Genomic DNA, 19,143 nt, shown 5'->3' with positions numbered 1-19,143 from the left:
ATTATAGATGAACTTAAGGTAAAATTAGTACTTAATACTTCTTAGTCAAGTTCGTTGATGGTTTCCATGTTCGTATCTTCATGACCGATATTAGACTTGGGAATATCGAAAACATTTGTAGTCACTTCACCTTGATGACTTGACTCAACAACCTGGTTGTCAGTTTTTTGTTTTTTATCCTCAACTCAGTCGTTAGTCCTTTGGTTTTTCCCTTTACGAGAAGGGCAATCAACATCGTGAATTTCTATCTCTTCAATATTGAACTTGGCTTTTAGTTCACGCCACCTACTCTTCCTCATGATCTCTAAACATCAAAAGTAACCCATCATATGATTAATCAAATAAAATTACTACTCAACTACAAACAACTTTACCATTACTTACTTTCTAATTCATCTTGAAGATTTTTTGATCTAAAAAGTGATAGGACAACCTTTCTTTCTAAGGGTTGAGGTAATAATTGTAATTTTTCTATATCTTTCTCCTCGAAGGGTGTTAAAATTGAGCCTCCTGAACCGGAGAACTTCAAAGGTTGTGATGCCAATAGAAAGTAAACTTTGGCTCACCGTTCCAATGAAAAATTGAATCCGAGTTTGGATCCTCACATACAAAACGTACTTTAAAAAATTATTCTTTAAAATTTTTATAAGATTGGGAGAAGATTTGAAATAGTCCTCCCTTCAAGCTCCCACTCAGTGACACCCAACCAAAAAGTGGTTCAACAAGTTTTAACTTATAAAAATACATAAACCTCGTCAAACTTAATTCAATATTCAGAATCGAACATAATACTTGGAAGGCACGAAGAAAACCCCAACTATTTGGGTGCAATTGCTAGGAGCTATGTTGATTTTCTTTAGAAACTCATACTCGAAGGAAGTAAAGGGAATTAACACACCTAAATTCTTAAAAATACATTGGTACATGTATATGCAAAGGGGACGATGTTACATTACTAAAAAACACCCGTTCGTTCGAGGAACAAGATTCAATAACAATCTGCTCTAAAAAGGGAGAAGGGTAAAACCTTAACCTACGCTGCAATACACTTACCTCCTTCAAAGTTTTAAATCTACTACCACATTTACCAACATCTCCTCTAACCCATTCATATCCAATTGCAAGGATTCTAGGGTGCAAGTCTTTCTTGTTGTTTCCGCCCCTTTTGTGCATATTTACCTTATTAACACTAGCATCTGATATTTTATCCTTTTCTTTCTCGACCTTTTTCTTACTTTTATCCATTGGCTTAGCTTTATCTAGGGAAAGAGACAATGAAGGGGGATTACTAATACTTTTTCTCCTTAGAATCAGAATAAGAGACCAAATGGAGAGATATTGATAATTGGCACCTATGAAATGGATAAACCTTGAAGCAATATGACCACGACTCATCAAGCTTTGGCAATAGTTGGAACTAGAATGGTGAATAGAAAAATTTTGAGAGGAAAGAAAGTTTGATAACAACAATGAGTGGTGCTTTCATTGACACCTATATATAGACATTTCAATAACCCTTCAAATGCCTCACCCATTAATGAAAGGTTACTATCCCAAAAAATGAAAAGTTACCTTTTAAAAATCCAATTGTACTGAAGAAACATGAAGGGACATGTTGTTAATCATTGTGTCTCTTGGTATCTGTAACATTTAATAAGTTGTAATAAATCTCTTAGTGTCCGTAGAACTAAATAGGGTATAATTTCTAATAAATCTAATTATATGAGTCTTTTTATTAACTTTTTTCACTCATACATCGCTCAGAGCTCGAGCGACTTATGTACTAGTCTCGTTCATAAAATGATCGAGCTCAATTTGACTAAGCCAGAAAAGGATATTGGGTACGAATCTCGGTATGGTAAGATCGAGTTCACATTATAACGTTGGATGCGAACTTATCTCGGCATGCCAAAACCGAGTTTAGATCCCAACATCAAGTAATTAACTTAATCGTAATCATGACAATTATACAAGAAAAGAAAACAGATGATAATAGAAAAGGATAGGTAAATATATGTTTTGTTGGATAATATTAGATGACTAACTTGATCTTTAAAGTCCTTTTTATAAGTATTCCGACTATCTCTGGAGGAGGAAGAAATCAATCCGATTTGAGAGAATAACTTCAAGAGCTAATCTCATTGCATGAATCTCATCATCTAACATTGTTCTAGTAATAACAATCTGTAATATAATTATGTAAAGATGTTTCAATAGAAAACAAATCATCCAATTAAATTCCAATTCATGTTTTATCAAATTAGATTACATCATGTTAGATTGAACTTTTTTTTTTTTTTACAAAACCAATTCAAATCGATGCAACAAGAAAATTGTTTTAATTTGAAAACTAATTTAAACAACTTTTCTCAATCATCAACAAGTCATTGGTAAAAGTGAAATGAAATTCGATTTTTTTTAAAAATATTTTAAATTTAAATATATACGTAAAAAATATAATTAAAAAAGAGAGCCTATATTCAAAATTGCTAATCAAATTCATTAACAAGAATAATCATTATTAAGATATTAACAGATGCTAACACTTAACACTAACAATATAGTTAATAAATAAATAAACACACACACACACACACCCATGCCACGTGTCAGTCCCAATAAAAATCAAATCTCTGAAGGTCAAATTCAGTTTCCTTAATTAACTACCATCATTAAAAAAATGGGAAAAAAAAAAAAAAAAGTAAGTCAAATCCTTACGAGCCACTACAATTTCGTTCCTTCCAATGATCCCCGAGTTCCAGTACAATTTTCTCCATTCTCCCATTCCTCCACTCTCCCATTCCATTCTCCCTTCCCAAAACGCAACGAAACGCAATGGCCAGAAGATCCCTACCCCTCCTCAGGCACCTCCTGGCGCGATCCACGCCGCGCCGCATCCAAACCCGATCCGTTACGTACATGCACCGGCCGGGCGACGGGACGCCGCGCGCGGTGACGCTGATCCCGGGCGACGGAATCGGGCCGCTGGTGACGGGCGCGGTGGAGCAGGTGATGGCGGCGATGCAGGCGCCGGTGTTCTTCGAGAAGTTCGAGGTCCACGGGAACATGAAGGCGATGCCGCAGAAAGTGATGGACTCCATCCGGCGCAACAAGGTGTGCCTGAAGGGCGGCCTCGTGACCCCCATGGGCGGCGGCGTTAGTTCCCTGAATGTGCAGCTGCGGAAGGAGCTCGATCTCTACGCCTCCCTCGTTAACTGCATCAACCTCCCTGGATTGCGCACGCGCCACGACAACGTCGACATCGTCGTCATCAGGGAGAACACTGAGGGCGAGTACTCCGGCCTCGAACACGAGGTCATTCCCGGCGTCGTCGAAAGCCTTAAGGTTCCACTCCCTTCATGCATTATTATTCAATTTCTTTGCTATCATCATCATCGTCCTTTTTTCTATCACACTAGCAGAATTTGCCCTACGCATTTTATTTTCCTTTTTCTAATATTTTTTTTTATCACATCTTTAACCATACATAAAACTATAACAGACATTTTATGTTTCCCATCTTATCCTTTATTATTACATGCAAATAGATTCTATTTTTTAATATAAAGGGTCAAAATAATCATGATTCATATCGGTGTCAACTATTATATATATAACTATAAAAGTTATGATAGTCAGTGATTATAGAAGCATGAAGGAACTCAACCATGCTAGATTTAATAATTATAATCTTTGATGGTGCTAGTCCAATTACAGATCGCTTTCACGGGAATAAATTTATTATATTTTATAATAATCAAACTTAAAATTAATGTTAACGTCATTTTCTTTTTAGTTGAACAAATGATCCATAAATTTGATGATTTTATAATAATTAATTTAAAAGTTATACCGACAAGGATGGATTATGCATAACATTTAATAGGGGTGTAAAACAGTGTGGGTTTGGATAAATCTGTTATCTAACGTGATCAAAATTTAATAGGTTAGATTGGATTGAATTTGTGCAATTTCTTTTATAAAACTCAATCTAACCCAACTCAATCACGAACGGGTTGAATTGAGTTAATCAGATCAACATAATTATATTTATTTATTTTTTGTAAAAGTTTAAATATTTCAAAATAAATATAAATTATTTAATATATTGTTGCAAATTTTATGTTATCAACATATAAAGCAAATAATGATGCAAATTAAATTTTAAAATAAATTTATTAATTTGTTACATTATTATTAACTCAAAAAACCAACATTAATTAATACAAAATAAAATTTAAAATAAATATATTATATTGTTATAATGTTATCAACCTAAAACACAAAATTTATTACTAAATAAGAGTGACAATGAGTATTATTTTAAGCAAGTGATCATTCAAACATTATTATTATAATTATTATTATTGTTATTATTATTATTATAATATAATAATCATAATAATAATAATAATAATATATGATCGGGTTGGGTCGGATCAATAATGGGTTAAAAATACAAAGTCCATTATTCGACTCATACAGTACCGATTTTTGATCGGGTTGGATTGGGTCTAATCCAAACACTAAAAAAATCCGATCCAAACTCATTAAGTTAGTTTGGGTTAGTTCGAATTCACAGATTACTCGTATCTGCTTACACCCCTAACATTTAAACTCATTGTTAAGTGAACACAACAAAATAAATCAAAGCATAAATAATTCATGAGACAAAGTTAAAATTAGTTTATGCAATTTAATAATAATTTTATAAGAGGTCTATAAACTTGTAAAAGTATTTTTGTAAGTTAAATATTGAGTGTGTTAGAATAAATTTCTTCATAAAAACTTTTTAAAGAATAAATAAGAAAAAAGATGAACTAAGTTTTTTCACAAGGTAAAAGTCACTTATATATAAATTAAAAAACATATTTTGGAGAAGTTAATGCAATACAATATATACAAATTAACTTATGTATAAATTAATTTTAGTTCTTGTAAAAAGTTATTATCTTTTTCTCTTTTATTTTCTTTTTCTATAAGTACGAAGAAATTTATCTAAATCTCAATTGAAAAGCTCTTTTAAGCTAGAAACTAACCCAAATTAGGCCTCAGTTGTGATATGATTACTTAAGTAGGTGTTTGAATTTATTTTTGAGGAATAATTGTTATTATTACAGTTTTTAAGATACTTTTTTAATGTAAAAACTATTATTATGTAAAATTTAGTGTGTATTTGATTCACCTTTTAGATAAATAATTACTTTTTTTTTTACTACTTTTTTAGACAACTTAAAAAAAAAAAAAAAAAAAAAAAAAAAAAAACTGTTTTTTGTGTTTTGTTTTTCTATTTGGAAATGTTATCAAAACGTGTCTTCTCATGATAAGAAAAGAAATTGAACATATTTGATATTCCTGTATTTTATGATTGCTGCTTGAGGGCTATTTATTCAGTGGCAAAGTTATTTTTACTTGGAATATATCTCATCAAGTCATTACCTTGATGGCTTGATCATATCTGATGCACTATGGGTTTGTTTTTGCTGTTGATCCTAATATTTTGCTAGGTAATAACGAAGTTCTGTTCAGAGCGTATTGCTAATTATGCATTTGAGTATGCTTACCTAAACAACAGAAAGAAGGTGACTGCCGTGCACAAAGCAAACATTATGAAGCTTGCAGATGGTTTATTTTTGGAATCTTGTCGAGAGGTTGCCAAAAAGTACACTGGAATCAAGTATAACGAAATTATTGTAGATAATTGTTGCATGCAGCTTGTTTCAAAGCCTGAGCAGTTTGATGTCATGGTATGTATCTTTACAACCAATCCTGGTTTGTGGCTATTTTTGCACTTCAACAATTTTAATATATTTATGGAGTAAACACAGAGGTCTAGGCATTTTTTTTGCAAGGTTGTTTAAACTTTGTGCCATCAGATTATTGGTGAAAAAAACAATTAAATTTTGAACTCATTGGTGTTTCCAGATGTTCTTTAGAAGATTGGTGCATTGTGTTTGTCTTTTTTATATGTATATATACATCCATAATTTGTACAAGAGAAATTAGTTGAGAAATGAGTAGTTTCAAAAGAGACATTCAAAATTTATAGCAAAAGCCAAGTTACTTGGGATAATCATGTTCCAATTTTTCTATAAGCTTTTCACCATTGGTTCGATCAAAAATATTTTCATGTTACATAATTAAAAAGAAAAAGGCAAGGATTGAGACGTATCCATATTTGTCTTTTATGTTCATTTAAGATTGTTGGCTTTGGGAAAAAGGAAATAAAGAGTATCACGTTTGCATTGTCTTGGAAATATTGATAGCATCTTTGTTAACCTTTCTGTCAGAGGATTAGTATGATTAACTCTGGTTATCATTTTCTTGCTACTCGAAGAGGATGGATGTCTAATTTAAACATTGAGATACATGTAATGGGATCAGGGTTTGAATAGCCCTATTTTGCTATCTTGGAAAAAAGAAAATTTGCGTGTTCATCTCCACGGAAACAACAGTTGTCTCTGTGGTGATCAATGGATAAAGTAAGGATTTGTGATGATTAATGTTATGACACTCTATAATGGAGTTTGAAGGAAATAAAAGGTAGAGGGGGAGGATCTTCTGTTCTTCATTCAACCATATAATCATTTTTTGTTTCTTCTGAATGTTCAAATAGAAAATAATCCTCCAATCCCCTTCTCATTGCACTCTGTCCCAAACACATCAAGGGGGAACGGGGATGTGGTTGTACCTTGTACGATTCTAAATGGATATATAAATTTTTTATTGAATTACTCAGTTGGTTCTTGTACCGACACAACTTTTACGTTTTAGTTCGTACACATAAAAACTACTTATTTTAATCTCTGTACATACACTTTTTAATCCATTCTCTGTTGGTGCAAGTGAGAATCATTGCATTGGGTTACTCAATAAACTCGGGTCTTGATAGTTCTGACTTGCAAAGCACTGATCTTCTTAATTTGTTTACATCAAATAGAAGGGCTTTTGAAGTTCATGCGTATTGTTTCCTCTTGCTAGGTGACCCCAAATCTTTATGGAAATCTAATTGCTAATACTGCGGCAGGCATTGCTGGAGGCACTGGAGTCATGCCAGGAGGTACGGTTGTTAGTTACTACGGTATTATAATTTTATTTCTCTCATCTGATTATGTTGCCTTTTTAAATACTTCCATGCTTGTTTCATTTCTTCCTTGATATCAATTGTTTAACTAATGTTCGGAACTTGAAAAGGCTAGGCACCGATCGAGTTTAATTGTGTTCTTGACTAGCTTATGATTATGAATCTAAGGAACATTTATACTCATTGAAAAACTTCGCAAATAAATGCATCTTTTTGCATTAGACTCTGATAATATAGGACTTGTATCAACGAGGATGTACATTTTTATGTAATAATATTGGGAAGTACTACAGATGACAACTTTCATTGACTCATTTAGAAGCTAGTGAATGAAGATGTTAGTGTCTATGATGGTACTGTAAGATCAAGATGATTTTAATGTTGTGGTGATGATTAACAGAAAGGGCTAAAATAGTAGGATGAAATTTATGCTAGGGAGTGTGAAAGGACTTTTGGGGATAAGGGATTGTTGAGAAAAATCATTCTCCGTAATAAAATTACTTCTTTTGCTTGACAAGTAGAAGCCGTGGATGTCATTTTTGCAGGTAATGTTGGGGCTGAGCATGCAGTGTTTGAGCAAGGTGCCTCGGCAGGAAATGTTGGCAATGATAAAATATTGGAACAAAAAACTGCCAATCCAGTGGCGCTTCTTATGTCATCAGCTATGATGCTTAGGCATCTTCAGTTTCCTGCATTTGCTGACCGCTTGGAAACTGCTGTGGAACAAGTCATTTTGGAGGGCAAATATCGAACAAAGGATCTTGGAGGGACAAGCACCACCCAAGAAATTGTGGATGCAGTCATAGATGCTTTAGATTGAGTCATTTTAGTTGCTGATTTCCCAAATGAAGTCAGCCTCATATTCTTTTCTAACTAATTTCACCAGCATTGTTTTGCACCCATAAATGAAAAATAGAAATTTTGGTCCTGAATAAAGTTTATGGAACACAATGATTTTTTTGGTCGGCTATGAAGAATTTGTAGAGAAAGTGATGATTGTTTCCCTCCTATTTAAAAGTCATGATTTGGCATTATTCTGACCTGACAATTCTTTATAGTTCTCATCAAGAAGAACATAAATTCTCGAGTTTTAGTAAATAAAATGTTGATATTTGAAATATTCTCCGATGTTTGAAATGTATTACTGTATGTCTCATGACCGCAGGAATAGTTTTTATTTACAATGATGTTTAGTATGATAAAAGAATCTTACCCATAAAATATGTGAAATCCACCCTTGGTACCTTTTTAGGTTCACTATAGGAAGGTAAAAAGATGTGAAAGACATAGGTAAAAGATCTATGGTAGTAGTATGAAAAGCTTTAAGCCACCAACAAACATGGTTGATAAATAACTTTGTCATTAAACATGTAATCAGGAATTCGATCTTTCGTTGACGTATATGGAAGAATATTTGTTAGGAGAAATTAACTCCTAAAATGGATCTCAGTCAAGGGATTAATGTTATGATTCTACATCTATTGGAAGTCCCATGAGAAATATTTTTACTCTTTTATTAAAAATAAGATATAGAAAATATGCTTAGAATAAGTTTGTCACGATTTGTTAGAAATCCATTTTTGCACTCTTGTTTCCACTAGTATGTTATATAACCATTATATTGCTCTAGTAAAAAGGGAGAAGAATTAATCAAAGATTTTTGTTTCTATTCACTTTCCTCCTTAATTTCTTAGGAGTTCTTTCTTACTCGAAAAGGGTTCATAACATTGGTGCTTTCTTTTTTGATCTCCTCCCCACTTAATTGAGGTCAAAAAATGGAGATTTCTGTGTTTGATGGAGCTAAAGATGCTTATTGGTGGAATCCATGCACTGAGAAATATTTTAGAGCAAGGGGAACACTAGAGGCAGGGAAGCTATCGAAAGTTGTGGCAACATTGATTGGTCAAGCTCTTTGATGGTGGTTATGGTGGTTTCAACGTCATCCACAAACAAGTTAGGAACCTTTCACTATCGCCTTTCTTTGGTGCCGAAATATAGGGACATTCTTCTAATCTTTGATGATGAAGAGAAGACCACAGACTAGATTGAGGCATTCTGGTGAACAACTTGTTATTGTTGAGATGATAAACCATTTCCCATCATCAAGGGAGGTCAGCTACTAAGAGCCACTTAATAACCAAGTATTTTTAAATGAAAATTACTAAACCCCTTTATGTTAGTCTCACTTCCAGATTCTTTTCACAAAAGTTTTATGCTTATGAATTTCACAAAAAAAAATTCTTTAATCCAACACTATTCGTGAAAGCAATCAAAATTAAACTACACTAGTTGAATCAAGATACAGCAAATAAGATATTTACACAATTCAAATGAACTAAGCAAAACAAAAATGAAAGAATTTCAAGAAGCTAGTCGGATCCTATGTGGAAGCTTGAAGAACATATGAAATTTTCAAGCCACTTCTATAAGAACTAACTATGAGAGGTCTATTAGGAGTTAGATATACCTGACCAACTTCTTAATACTCCGTCCAAGCAATTACAAATGAATTGAAATACAAAAAATTGCAAGTAAATTTAAACTATCCTAAAACAGAATTAGTGATCGCTTTAGCGATGGAATTAGAGACGGATTTTCGTGACAAATTTTCCATCAACCAGATTTTGATCTCTAAATCCGTCTCTAATCTAGAAATTTCTTTTTTTCCTCTTAACTTGCACAAATGAGAAAAAAATTCAAAGAAATTAGTGGCTCCTCACAATGATGAAGTTGAGATCACTCTTGTGAAGGAAATTTAGGAGGCTAGAACAAATTTTGGTCAAATTTCTTTCAAGTCCACTTGTCTTAGAATTAGCAATCATTTCTTTCTAATTTTTGTGAGTCAATGTTTGAACTTCTTGCAAGAGTTTGGTACCACTTCCAGCACTGGAATTTTTATGAATTGAAAACTTGACAAAACCAAAATGAAATTAGCAAGCTTATACTAAAAAGAGTAGATGAAATTTGACAAAACTCAAAGATAACCAATAAAGACACCAAAACTAGAAACTAAGACTCGCAAAGAAATGCTAACACTCAAATAGGAAGGTCCTAGAAAGGCTCTAGAGTATATTAAGAAAACCAAAATAATTTGAAGAAATCACAAAGAATTGATTCTAGTTGCTAGATCCAACACTTGGTGAATTTTGGTTTCTATTTCTTCCTTTTACTCTTCTTGGCTTTTCCAATTTTCTTTTTGAATTTTCTTTTTTTAAAATTTGTTTTTCTATTTGGAATGCAACTTCAGAGAAGTTCACTACCTTTTATCACAAAATGTTCACACACCAAATTACTCAAGCAATCAGATCTAAAATTTTCAGCAACTTCAAGTGAAAATCTAAGTCTAGTGCACTAGTAATGGTTCTTAGCTTTGGCTCTTTTTGTATTGTTTCTTTTCTTTCTTCTAAATCAATTGACTTCAATTTTTCTTTGTTTTTCCTCTGTTTTCCAGGCACAAATATTTCAAGAATCAAAGCCAATTCAAGAGATGCACTAGAATTAGAAATCACAATTGTAAAAATTACTAGAATTGCTTAAACTTTTTGGAGGCAAATTTGAATTTGAAAACTTACAAAGACATAATGGAAACCTAACTCTAAGAATCCATCAATGATCTAGTAATGGACATGAACTCAAGCATGTAAAATGAAAAGGCACCAATGCACCACAACAATGATAAGTCTTGGCCAAACTTCAAAGTATTCAAACAATTTTCAAAACTAGATCAACTAAGCACATCTTGAATTTCTTTGACATTATAAAGACTACACATGACTCTAGCCAACTTTTAATGATTCAAAATTCAAAAATAACATACAATTAGACTCAAATGACCGAATCAAGCAAATCAAAATAGAAGAAGACTCAAACAAATCAAAATTGGCACAAGTAGATTCCTAGACACAAATGTGATTGTGGATTGAACAAAAAATGCAACCACACCTCTTGGATCTATCAAAAAGTTTTCCAAAAATTAGATCCAAATAAGGAAACTTCAAAGTGACAATTAAGAACACAACTTCCAGAATTTCAATCGTGAAAAGAGTCACCTAACCTCAAGGACTTCAACCATGCTCTAGATACCAAAAATGATGGAGTGAGGGAGATGAAGTGATTGGTGATCTTCCCTTGCCTTACTCCTTCAACACAATCTTCGTCCTTGATCAACAATTTTGGAGAAAGTAGCTAGCAATGGACACAGATTTAGATGGAATCTAAATCAAGAAGGAAGCACTCAAGCAAAGGAGCTCAAATGATTGCTCACGGATGGCCTTAGAACTCTAGGATTCCTAAAGCTAAGCCAATGAACAAGGTGACCTTTGGGAGACAAATTGGCTGAAAAATGAATTCAGATTTCTCATATATCAAAAGTGAATAAAAAATGTGAGGAAGTGAACATTTATAGGCCACAGATCAAGCAATTTGGTGCCAACCAATGGATGTAGCCTTTGGTGCCGAAAATTTGAATTCAAAATGCATTTGAATTTAAATTTCTCAGCCAAGTCATCTGACTGATCCAAAATGCATCTTAATTGCATTTGGATATAATTTAGGGTTGATTTGCTTAGTGATATGTAGCCACCCTTGGCTCAAAACATGTGACTCAAATACAACTCAAATTACCTCTAAATGTAATATAGATTCTAGTATCCATGCCTATTTATTTTTTCCCCTATTGTCCTATTCTAATGGCCTAAATACAACGGCCTATGAAATATAAACAATGAAAAATAATAAAAGAAACAAAATAAGTCCCATATTGAGTACCAAAATATCCAAGGCCCATGAAGCTCAAAAACAGGCCCATGAAGCATAAAGCCTAAACACCCTATTCTAAATGGTCCAAAATACAAGACCAAGAAATGAAAATCCTATGCTACACATTAGAGACAATAATATGGTGGTCACTGTAAAGCCCATGTGAAAAGTACCTTGGGCCCACCAAGTCCATTGGGCCCACCAAGCTCTAAAGCAATCAAATCCTCATTTAATCTCCTGGCCATAGCTCTAGTGGTGAGACCCTTGGTCCATGCTCTTCTATCAGATGGAGACCATGCATTCATGTATAATTTGTTTGGAAGTGGGTGCAAGTCTATGTGAGAAGGTCTTTATAGTCTTCTACCTTGATCCCGATGGTGCTATAATGAGAATCCCCTGGATAAGCGACAAAGATGTGTAGCTCTAATACCTTGACCAACTCTTATAGATTTAGTTCTAGTGAGATTGGACCACGTGTTAGCTAGGGGTGTGCAAAAAAAAAATGAACCAGTTTAAATTTGAAACTGAACCACACCACTTAAAATAAAAAATAAAAATAAAAAAACATAACCAATTTGAATAAAACCAAAATGTATAGTTTCATAAAATGGATTTTAAATACCGAACTACATTGGTAACCAAAAACTGAACCGTAACCACTTTTAAATAATAAAATAAAATTAAAAAAAAATTACTTATGTCTTTCATACGTATCTCGTGATTTAATAATTTATAGTATCACATAAAATGTTTTAATATTGTTTACAATTATTGTATTTTTTATTTTTTTATTTTTTATTTTTTTTTATAACTTTTTTATTATCTCTAAATTATCAAAGTAAATGTTAATTATCAAATTATGTTTCATAATTACTTATAGTTTTTCAATGCTTTTGAGTTAACCTCTGTAGGTCCATATGCGTAAACATTTTTTTTTTAATTTTTTAATAAATAAATATTTTTCTACCTTTTATGATTTGTTTGTCTACTTAATTAATTCTTGAGTTAAATATCTAACAAGTAATTTTTTTTAACTTATCTCTAAAGAGTGCATTAATCATGATTTTGCTCACAATTTGAAAGAAAAAAAAATATTTTTTTTCCAAGGAAATCAGTTTAAAACTGATTCAATTCTTAAAACTAGTTCGAAATTGGTTTGCTTTTAAACTTGTTCATAAAAGTAATTTGATTCTAAACCGATTAATTAATATTGTTTAAATGATTCATATATCAATTTACTTTAATAAAATGGAATAGTGCACTTCAATGTGAATTTTTAAAAAAATCAAACCGATCATGCCCACCCCCTATGATTTGTTATCCATTGTAAGAAAATCATTTTCTTGTGCATGTGCTCCTAGAGTGCTGCATATGTGTATAGTTTATGTTAAGAGAAATGGTAGCACTTGTGCAAATATCTAAAACACTACTATGAACAAAGCGGGCATGGAAGGTACAAGTGCCTTTTCTGATTTCTTTTTGTTTAAATTGTGAATAAGGAGCTTGGGGTAGACATTCTTAAAAACCTTCATGACAAAATTCATATACCTCAAATCTACAATAGTCTCTTATGGCTCGTGTTTGTACACATCCCTTGGAAAGGATTCCTTGGGAGTAGTGAGTATTCAATTCTATACTTAGGGAAAGGATACTCAACTCTTGCGAGAACTTCTTCTACCCTGCTCTACTCATTCTCAACAATAAAGAACATAGAAGCCAATCTCTCTTGGTTTCCTCCCAACTAATTGCGAGATCCTGAAACACATAAGATAATTCCTGTATTATAACTTTTGTTCTTGCACTGATTGTGACAGGAATTGGCTTGAGAGTACACCATATATTCCTCATTCCTCATGGCTTGGAAGGGTCCATTAGAACTTTGAGAGAATTGGGTCCAATGATATAGGATACTCTAGTGGTAAGATAGAATAGGTAAGGCTAAAAACCTATTTTAGTCCCTTATAATAATTATTTGTTTCAATTTAGTTTCACTTTTATTTTTTGTCTCAATTTGGTCCCTAATAAATTAATTAGTTTCAATGTCGGACTTCTGTCTAAATTATTTAAACGGAGTTAACTGTTGGCCACGTGAATGCCACGTAGATACACATGTGAATGCCACGTGGATGCTGATTTTTTTGAAAACACCTGGAACCCGAACGGCCCGTTCTGAAACCAGAACGGACCGTTCTGGGTGCACTCTTAGTGTGTTAATTTTGCATCCGGAACGGCCTGTTCCAGGTGCAAAATTAACACACTAAGAGTACAACCAGAACGGCCCGTTCTGGTTTCAGAACAGACTGTTCTGGTTCCAGGTGTTTCAAAAAAATCAGCATCCACGTGGCATCCACGTGAATTTGGTACAAAGCATTTCAAACACTGGATTTGATAATATTGTCAATGAAAATGATAACTTCAATTGCTAAACAGTTGGGCTATACAGTGTATCATTAAGGACAATGCAGTGTATCACTAAAGACAATGGTAGATGATTTTATTTCATTGTTAGTCAAACTGGAGTGAACCACTTACTATCAAATTGACACTATACAGTAAAGGATGAAATGACATGGTATTTTTCCTTGAAGTCATTAACGATGTATCCCAACAATAAGAACCTGTTCTTGAAGAGGTAGAACCTGAAGTAAAAGAAGAGGATACACAAGACTAACATTTCACCACACAACCACATGCAGGGACGGATCTAAGTTAATCATAGTGGGGGATTTTTCATTCTTTTTTTTTTATATATAAAATATTAATAATTTTATAAAATATATTATTAATTATATTTTAATTATGTTGTTATATTTAATATAATAGATACATTAATATTTTTTATATTTTATTTTATTGTTTAATTATTTTTTATTTTGTGGTAAAATTATCTTTATTTTTAATGAAGAAAAAATTTACTTACTTCAAGAGTAAGTCTTGATAGATTTATTCTACTTAATAATTAATGTTCTATATCAAATTTTTAAAAATTTAATTGTTAAATTAAAAAGCTTTTCATGTATAGATCAAATTTATAAAATTTTTTAAAAAATTAAAAATCATATGATACTTTGTTAAATTAATTCAAATTAACATATAAAATATTTTTGTTTTAAATGAGTATAAAAACTTAGAGGACACTAAAAGAAAACAAATTAACAATTTTATTATGTTTATTCTATTAATTTTTATCATTTTATTTCTCTAATTTTAAATAAGTTCTAAAAAATTATAAAGTGACACTTAAATATTTCTTCAGACAGAAAGAGAAAAAGAAAAAGTTATTACTCTATTTATAAGATAATTGTATAAATAAGTAATTTTAAAAATTTTACCATAAAAAATATTTTTCAAAATTATTATATTTTTAATAAAATTAATATAGAATATTCAATTGTTTTTACTTAACTAGCGTTCTGGAATGGGCTGTTCTGGATTCAGCACGGCCCGTTCTGGTTTCAGAACGGGTCATTTTGGATTCAGAACAGTCCGTTCTGATGTACTGGTGGTGTGTTAATTTTGCATCTGGAGCGGCCCATTTCAAAATGCAAAAATAACACACCAATAGTGCACCCAGAACGGCCCGTTCTGGTTTCAGAACGGCCCGTTCTGGTTCCAGGTGTTTTCAAGAAATTTGGCATCCACGTGGCATTCACCTATGCATCTACGTGGCATCCACGTGGCCAATAGTTAATTCCGTTTAAATAATTTAGACGGAAATCCGACATTGAAACCAATTAATTTATTAGGGACCAAATTGACACCAAAAATAAAAATGGGACTAAATTAAAACAAACAATTATTATAAGGGACCAAAATAGGGTTTTAGCCGTAATAGGTTTCCTTTCTGATTCTAGGAAATAACTACCAAACGTATTTTTAATATCTTACTTTTTAATGTTGTTTTTAAATTTCATTTATTTATTGTAATATAATGTTGTTTATATATTACAAGGAGTAATTTTGCCTCTAAAGATAAAAATAATACATTAAAAATAAATTATAAATGTTTAAGTAAATTATATATTTTTTAAAATATATATAATATTAAAAGTAAATTAGTAGATTGAAAAGTAAGAACAATATTAAAAAAATGTTCATTATATATTAAAAATTAAAAATAAATTATAAAATAAAATTATATGTAGTAATTATCTTATTTATATAAAATAATAAATATACTATTCAACTGAATAATGCGCTAAAAATAATTCAATTAGCTTAGTTTAAATATTATTTGTTAACTTAATCATCTTAATAATCATTATTTCTTATTTTGTTAAGCATTTTGTACTAAAGTAACTAAAGCTACTGATAAAAATTAAAATAGAATACTAAATAAGAAAATATTAAATATTTAAAAATGAAAAAATTACAAAAATAATACAAGACAAACCGATATTTACAAGATTTGATAAACATATTTAAACCTTTAAATTTTTTCTACATATGATAACTTAATCTTCATACATATAAAATTATTAGTTCGGTTCCCAATTGTTATATGACTGTAATGTAATTTTATTTACTAATTTTGTTATAAAAAAAATGTTTACAAGCACTTAAAAACAAGACAGTGTAATGACCCGCCTGGCCGTCATACACAGCTCACAGATCTACAACACCACACAAAAAAGAGCAAGTATATATATAAGCAACTAAAATATATACACAAGGTCTAATCTGGGGCTAAGAAATCAGAGTAAACAAAATACATCCAGCAATGCTACACAAGTAGCTAAAACAACAAAACATCAAAAGAATAGCTCCATCTGCCAGCTACAGACCTGCTTCTAGACACCAACCTATCCCTACTCTGCTCCCATACAACGTATGATCATCGCAGTCTAAACCACATGAAAACAACAAAGGGTAAGCTAGTGAAAAGAATCAACATATAAAACATATATAAGAAATATGAACAGCTACAACTATCAGCACATCATCAACATATAACTCATCACATATATAGTTCACATTATACAGCATAAACAGCGGTAAACACACAATGCGTCGTCATGCATATCAGCTTGGAGATCTCCTACAACAGCTCAGCCTTACGACCTACAACAGCTCAGCCTTACGGCCTACAACAGTTTATATCAACATACAACACAACACAACAAATCAGCAATATCAGCATACAGCACAGCTAAATAATAAACAACACAGCTTAAACAGCTCATAATACAGCCATATTATAATTCAGCATTATCATCTATCAGCACAGCATTATCCATCATTTACAGCTCAGCTCAGCATATAACAACATCTATCAGCAATTTCAACATAATTCAACACATATCAGCATATAAGAGCATATAAGATAACATCTCATCTGCACCCGGCGCACTCATGGTCGCGCCCGGCGTGGCACAACCAGAGAGCATCAGGGCTCCAACACGCCCGGCGCAATACCTATTACGCCCGGCGTGCTAGGAGGCAGAGACCCCTAAAGGTCTCACACGCCCGGCGTACCAACCCGTGCTCGGCGTAAGGTAGGCAAAGACTTTTCCAAAGTCTCATGCCCGGTGCAATACCAATTGCGCCCAGCGCCACCTCTGGCAAAGACTCCCAAGGAGTCTCCATGCCCGGCGAGACGTGGCCATGCCCGGCGCAACACAGAAACCCAAAAATAATGTCACATATTGATATCGCGCCCAACGCAGTCACAACCACGCCTGGCGGACTTGCCCAATGGAGCCCTTTGGTGGTCATGCGCCCGGTGCTAAGAACTGCGCTCAGTGTGATACCCAGCAGCAACCCTCAAACTTTTGAAAATCTCTTCAAAACTTGTGAAAACAACCAGAAAATCCATGTGCAAACCATCCAAAAGTTCACATTTTCATCAAACATCAAGAAAAACACCTCATTTTCAACATGCAACCTCAAATCATGAAAATCCCTAATTTTTTCACCCAAACCCCGAAAACCCGAAAAACTCATTTTTGTCAATTTCAGCCATCAATCCGCTACAATCAGCCATCATGTGAGTTTCTAGCTCACTACCAACAATCAACACAACCAAAACTAACTTCCCTTACCTCGGTGAAGAATTTCGAGCTCTGGGAAGAAGACAAAGAAGAAGAAGCTTGATCGGAGGAGAAGAACAAGCTTGAAGAGATGCACACGGAAGAAGGAAGTCAGCTCACCCTCAACTAGCACCACCTAACCCTAGCTCGGCACCTAAAGCCACCAAGGTTCAGAGAAATGAAAAACAAGGCAAGGAAAGAGTGAAGTGAGAGTAGAGAGTTGAGAGTTGAGAGGGAGAAATGAGGGACAGCCACGGGTCTCACAGACAGAGTATAAGAGAAAGCGATATTTATAGAAATTAAAAATATATTTAATTCTTTAAATTATCACAATATGATAATTTAATCTCCATCATTACAAAATTTAGGGGTGTATTAGTTTAGGATTTCATAGGATTTTAAAAGACTTTTTTTGAGTAAAAAAATTTGTTGGTATTCAATCAAGATTTTATGTCACTTAAAAACAATCCAATGGTATTCAATCAGGATTTTCAAGATTTTTTAAAGAGTCCATTAAAATCAATTGGTATTCATTTGAGATTTTTTACAACTTAAAACAATCCATTGGTATTCAAAAATGTAGGGATTTTAAAGGATTGTTATATTAGAGGGATTTTGATGGACTTTTTAGTGGTATCTACAAATACCAAATTCATAAAAAAATCTCATCCAAACCCATAAGCTTTTGGAGAATTGTTTGAAGTGACTTTTAAAGAATTTCCAAGTGAGTTTTTCATCTCTTTTTTTTTTCTATGCTCATGTTTTCTCCATTGTTTTTTCTCTTGTTAATAATATTGCACTACTACTTATATATAATATTGTACTATTGTTCCCATTTCATTCCCCAATTGGGTGAAACTTCTATTCGTAAATGATAGTGTCATTAACTTGCTCTATTTTTCTTTCCGTTCTCTTTATTAATTGACTAGCTCTATTTTGGTCTATTTAATTGAGATTGTTCCCCAGTTATATAATGCAAAAAACACTTGAAATTTTAACTATAACACTTGAAATTGTTCCTCAGTAATTTTTTTTATAATAACACGCGTCAAAGGGGAAGGTGAAAGTTAAAATTGATATCATGATCTCTATAATCAACTATAGATCTTCAATACCTTATAATCAATTTAGATTTATTAGAACAATATATATATATATATATATATATATATATATATATATGTGTGTGTGTGTGTGTAAAAGATGAATTTGAGTTAGGATTTCTGTAAGTAGAATGAGATAAGAATTGAGTTGGGGGAAGAACCATCTCAG

At 32.5% G+C, this 19,143-nt stretch overlaps 1 protein-coding gene across 2 annotated transcripts; it reads left to right on the top strand.

Moving 5' to 3' along the window:
* Positions 1 to 2,716: 2,716 nt before the first annotated feature.
* On the top strand, positions 2,717 to 8,204 carry LOC109815389 (isocitrate dehydrogenase [NAD] regulatory subunit 1, mitochondrial). Of its 2 annotated transcripts, none has more exons than XM_020380104.3 (4): positions 2,717 to 3,345; positions 5,520 to 5,747; positions 6,982 to 7,060; positions 7,630 to 8,204. In XM_020380104.3, the coding sequence occupies exons 1-4, from the start codon at positions 2,836 to 2,838 to the stop codon at positions 7,902 to 7,904; spliced, it is 1,092 nt and encodes a 363-aa protein (XP_020235693.1). In that variant the 5' UTR covers positions 2,717 to 2,835; the 3' UTR covers positions 7,905 to 8,204. The 2 variants fall into 2 exon arrangements, with proteins under 2 accessions (XP_020235693.1, XP_020235690.1); XM_020380101.3 differs by having other exon boundaries at positions 2,720 to 3,345; positions 5,508 to 5,747.
* The last annotated feature ends 10,939 nt before the right edge of the window (positions 8,205 to 19,143 follow it).

The sequence above is a fragment of the Cajanus cajan genome, chromosome 5, assembly GCF_000230855.2.
Source record: "Cajanus cajan strain Asha chromosome 5, NIPB_CcT2T_4, whole genome shotgun sequence".
NCBI classification, from domain to species: domain Eukaryota; kingdom Viridiplantae; phylum Streptophyta; class Magnoliopsida; order Fabales; family Fabaceae; genus Cajanus; species Cajanus cajan.
The sequence above is the reverse complement of the archived record's forward strand: the minus strand, read 5'-3'. Positions and strand labels throughout refer to the sequence as shown.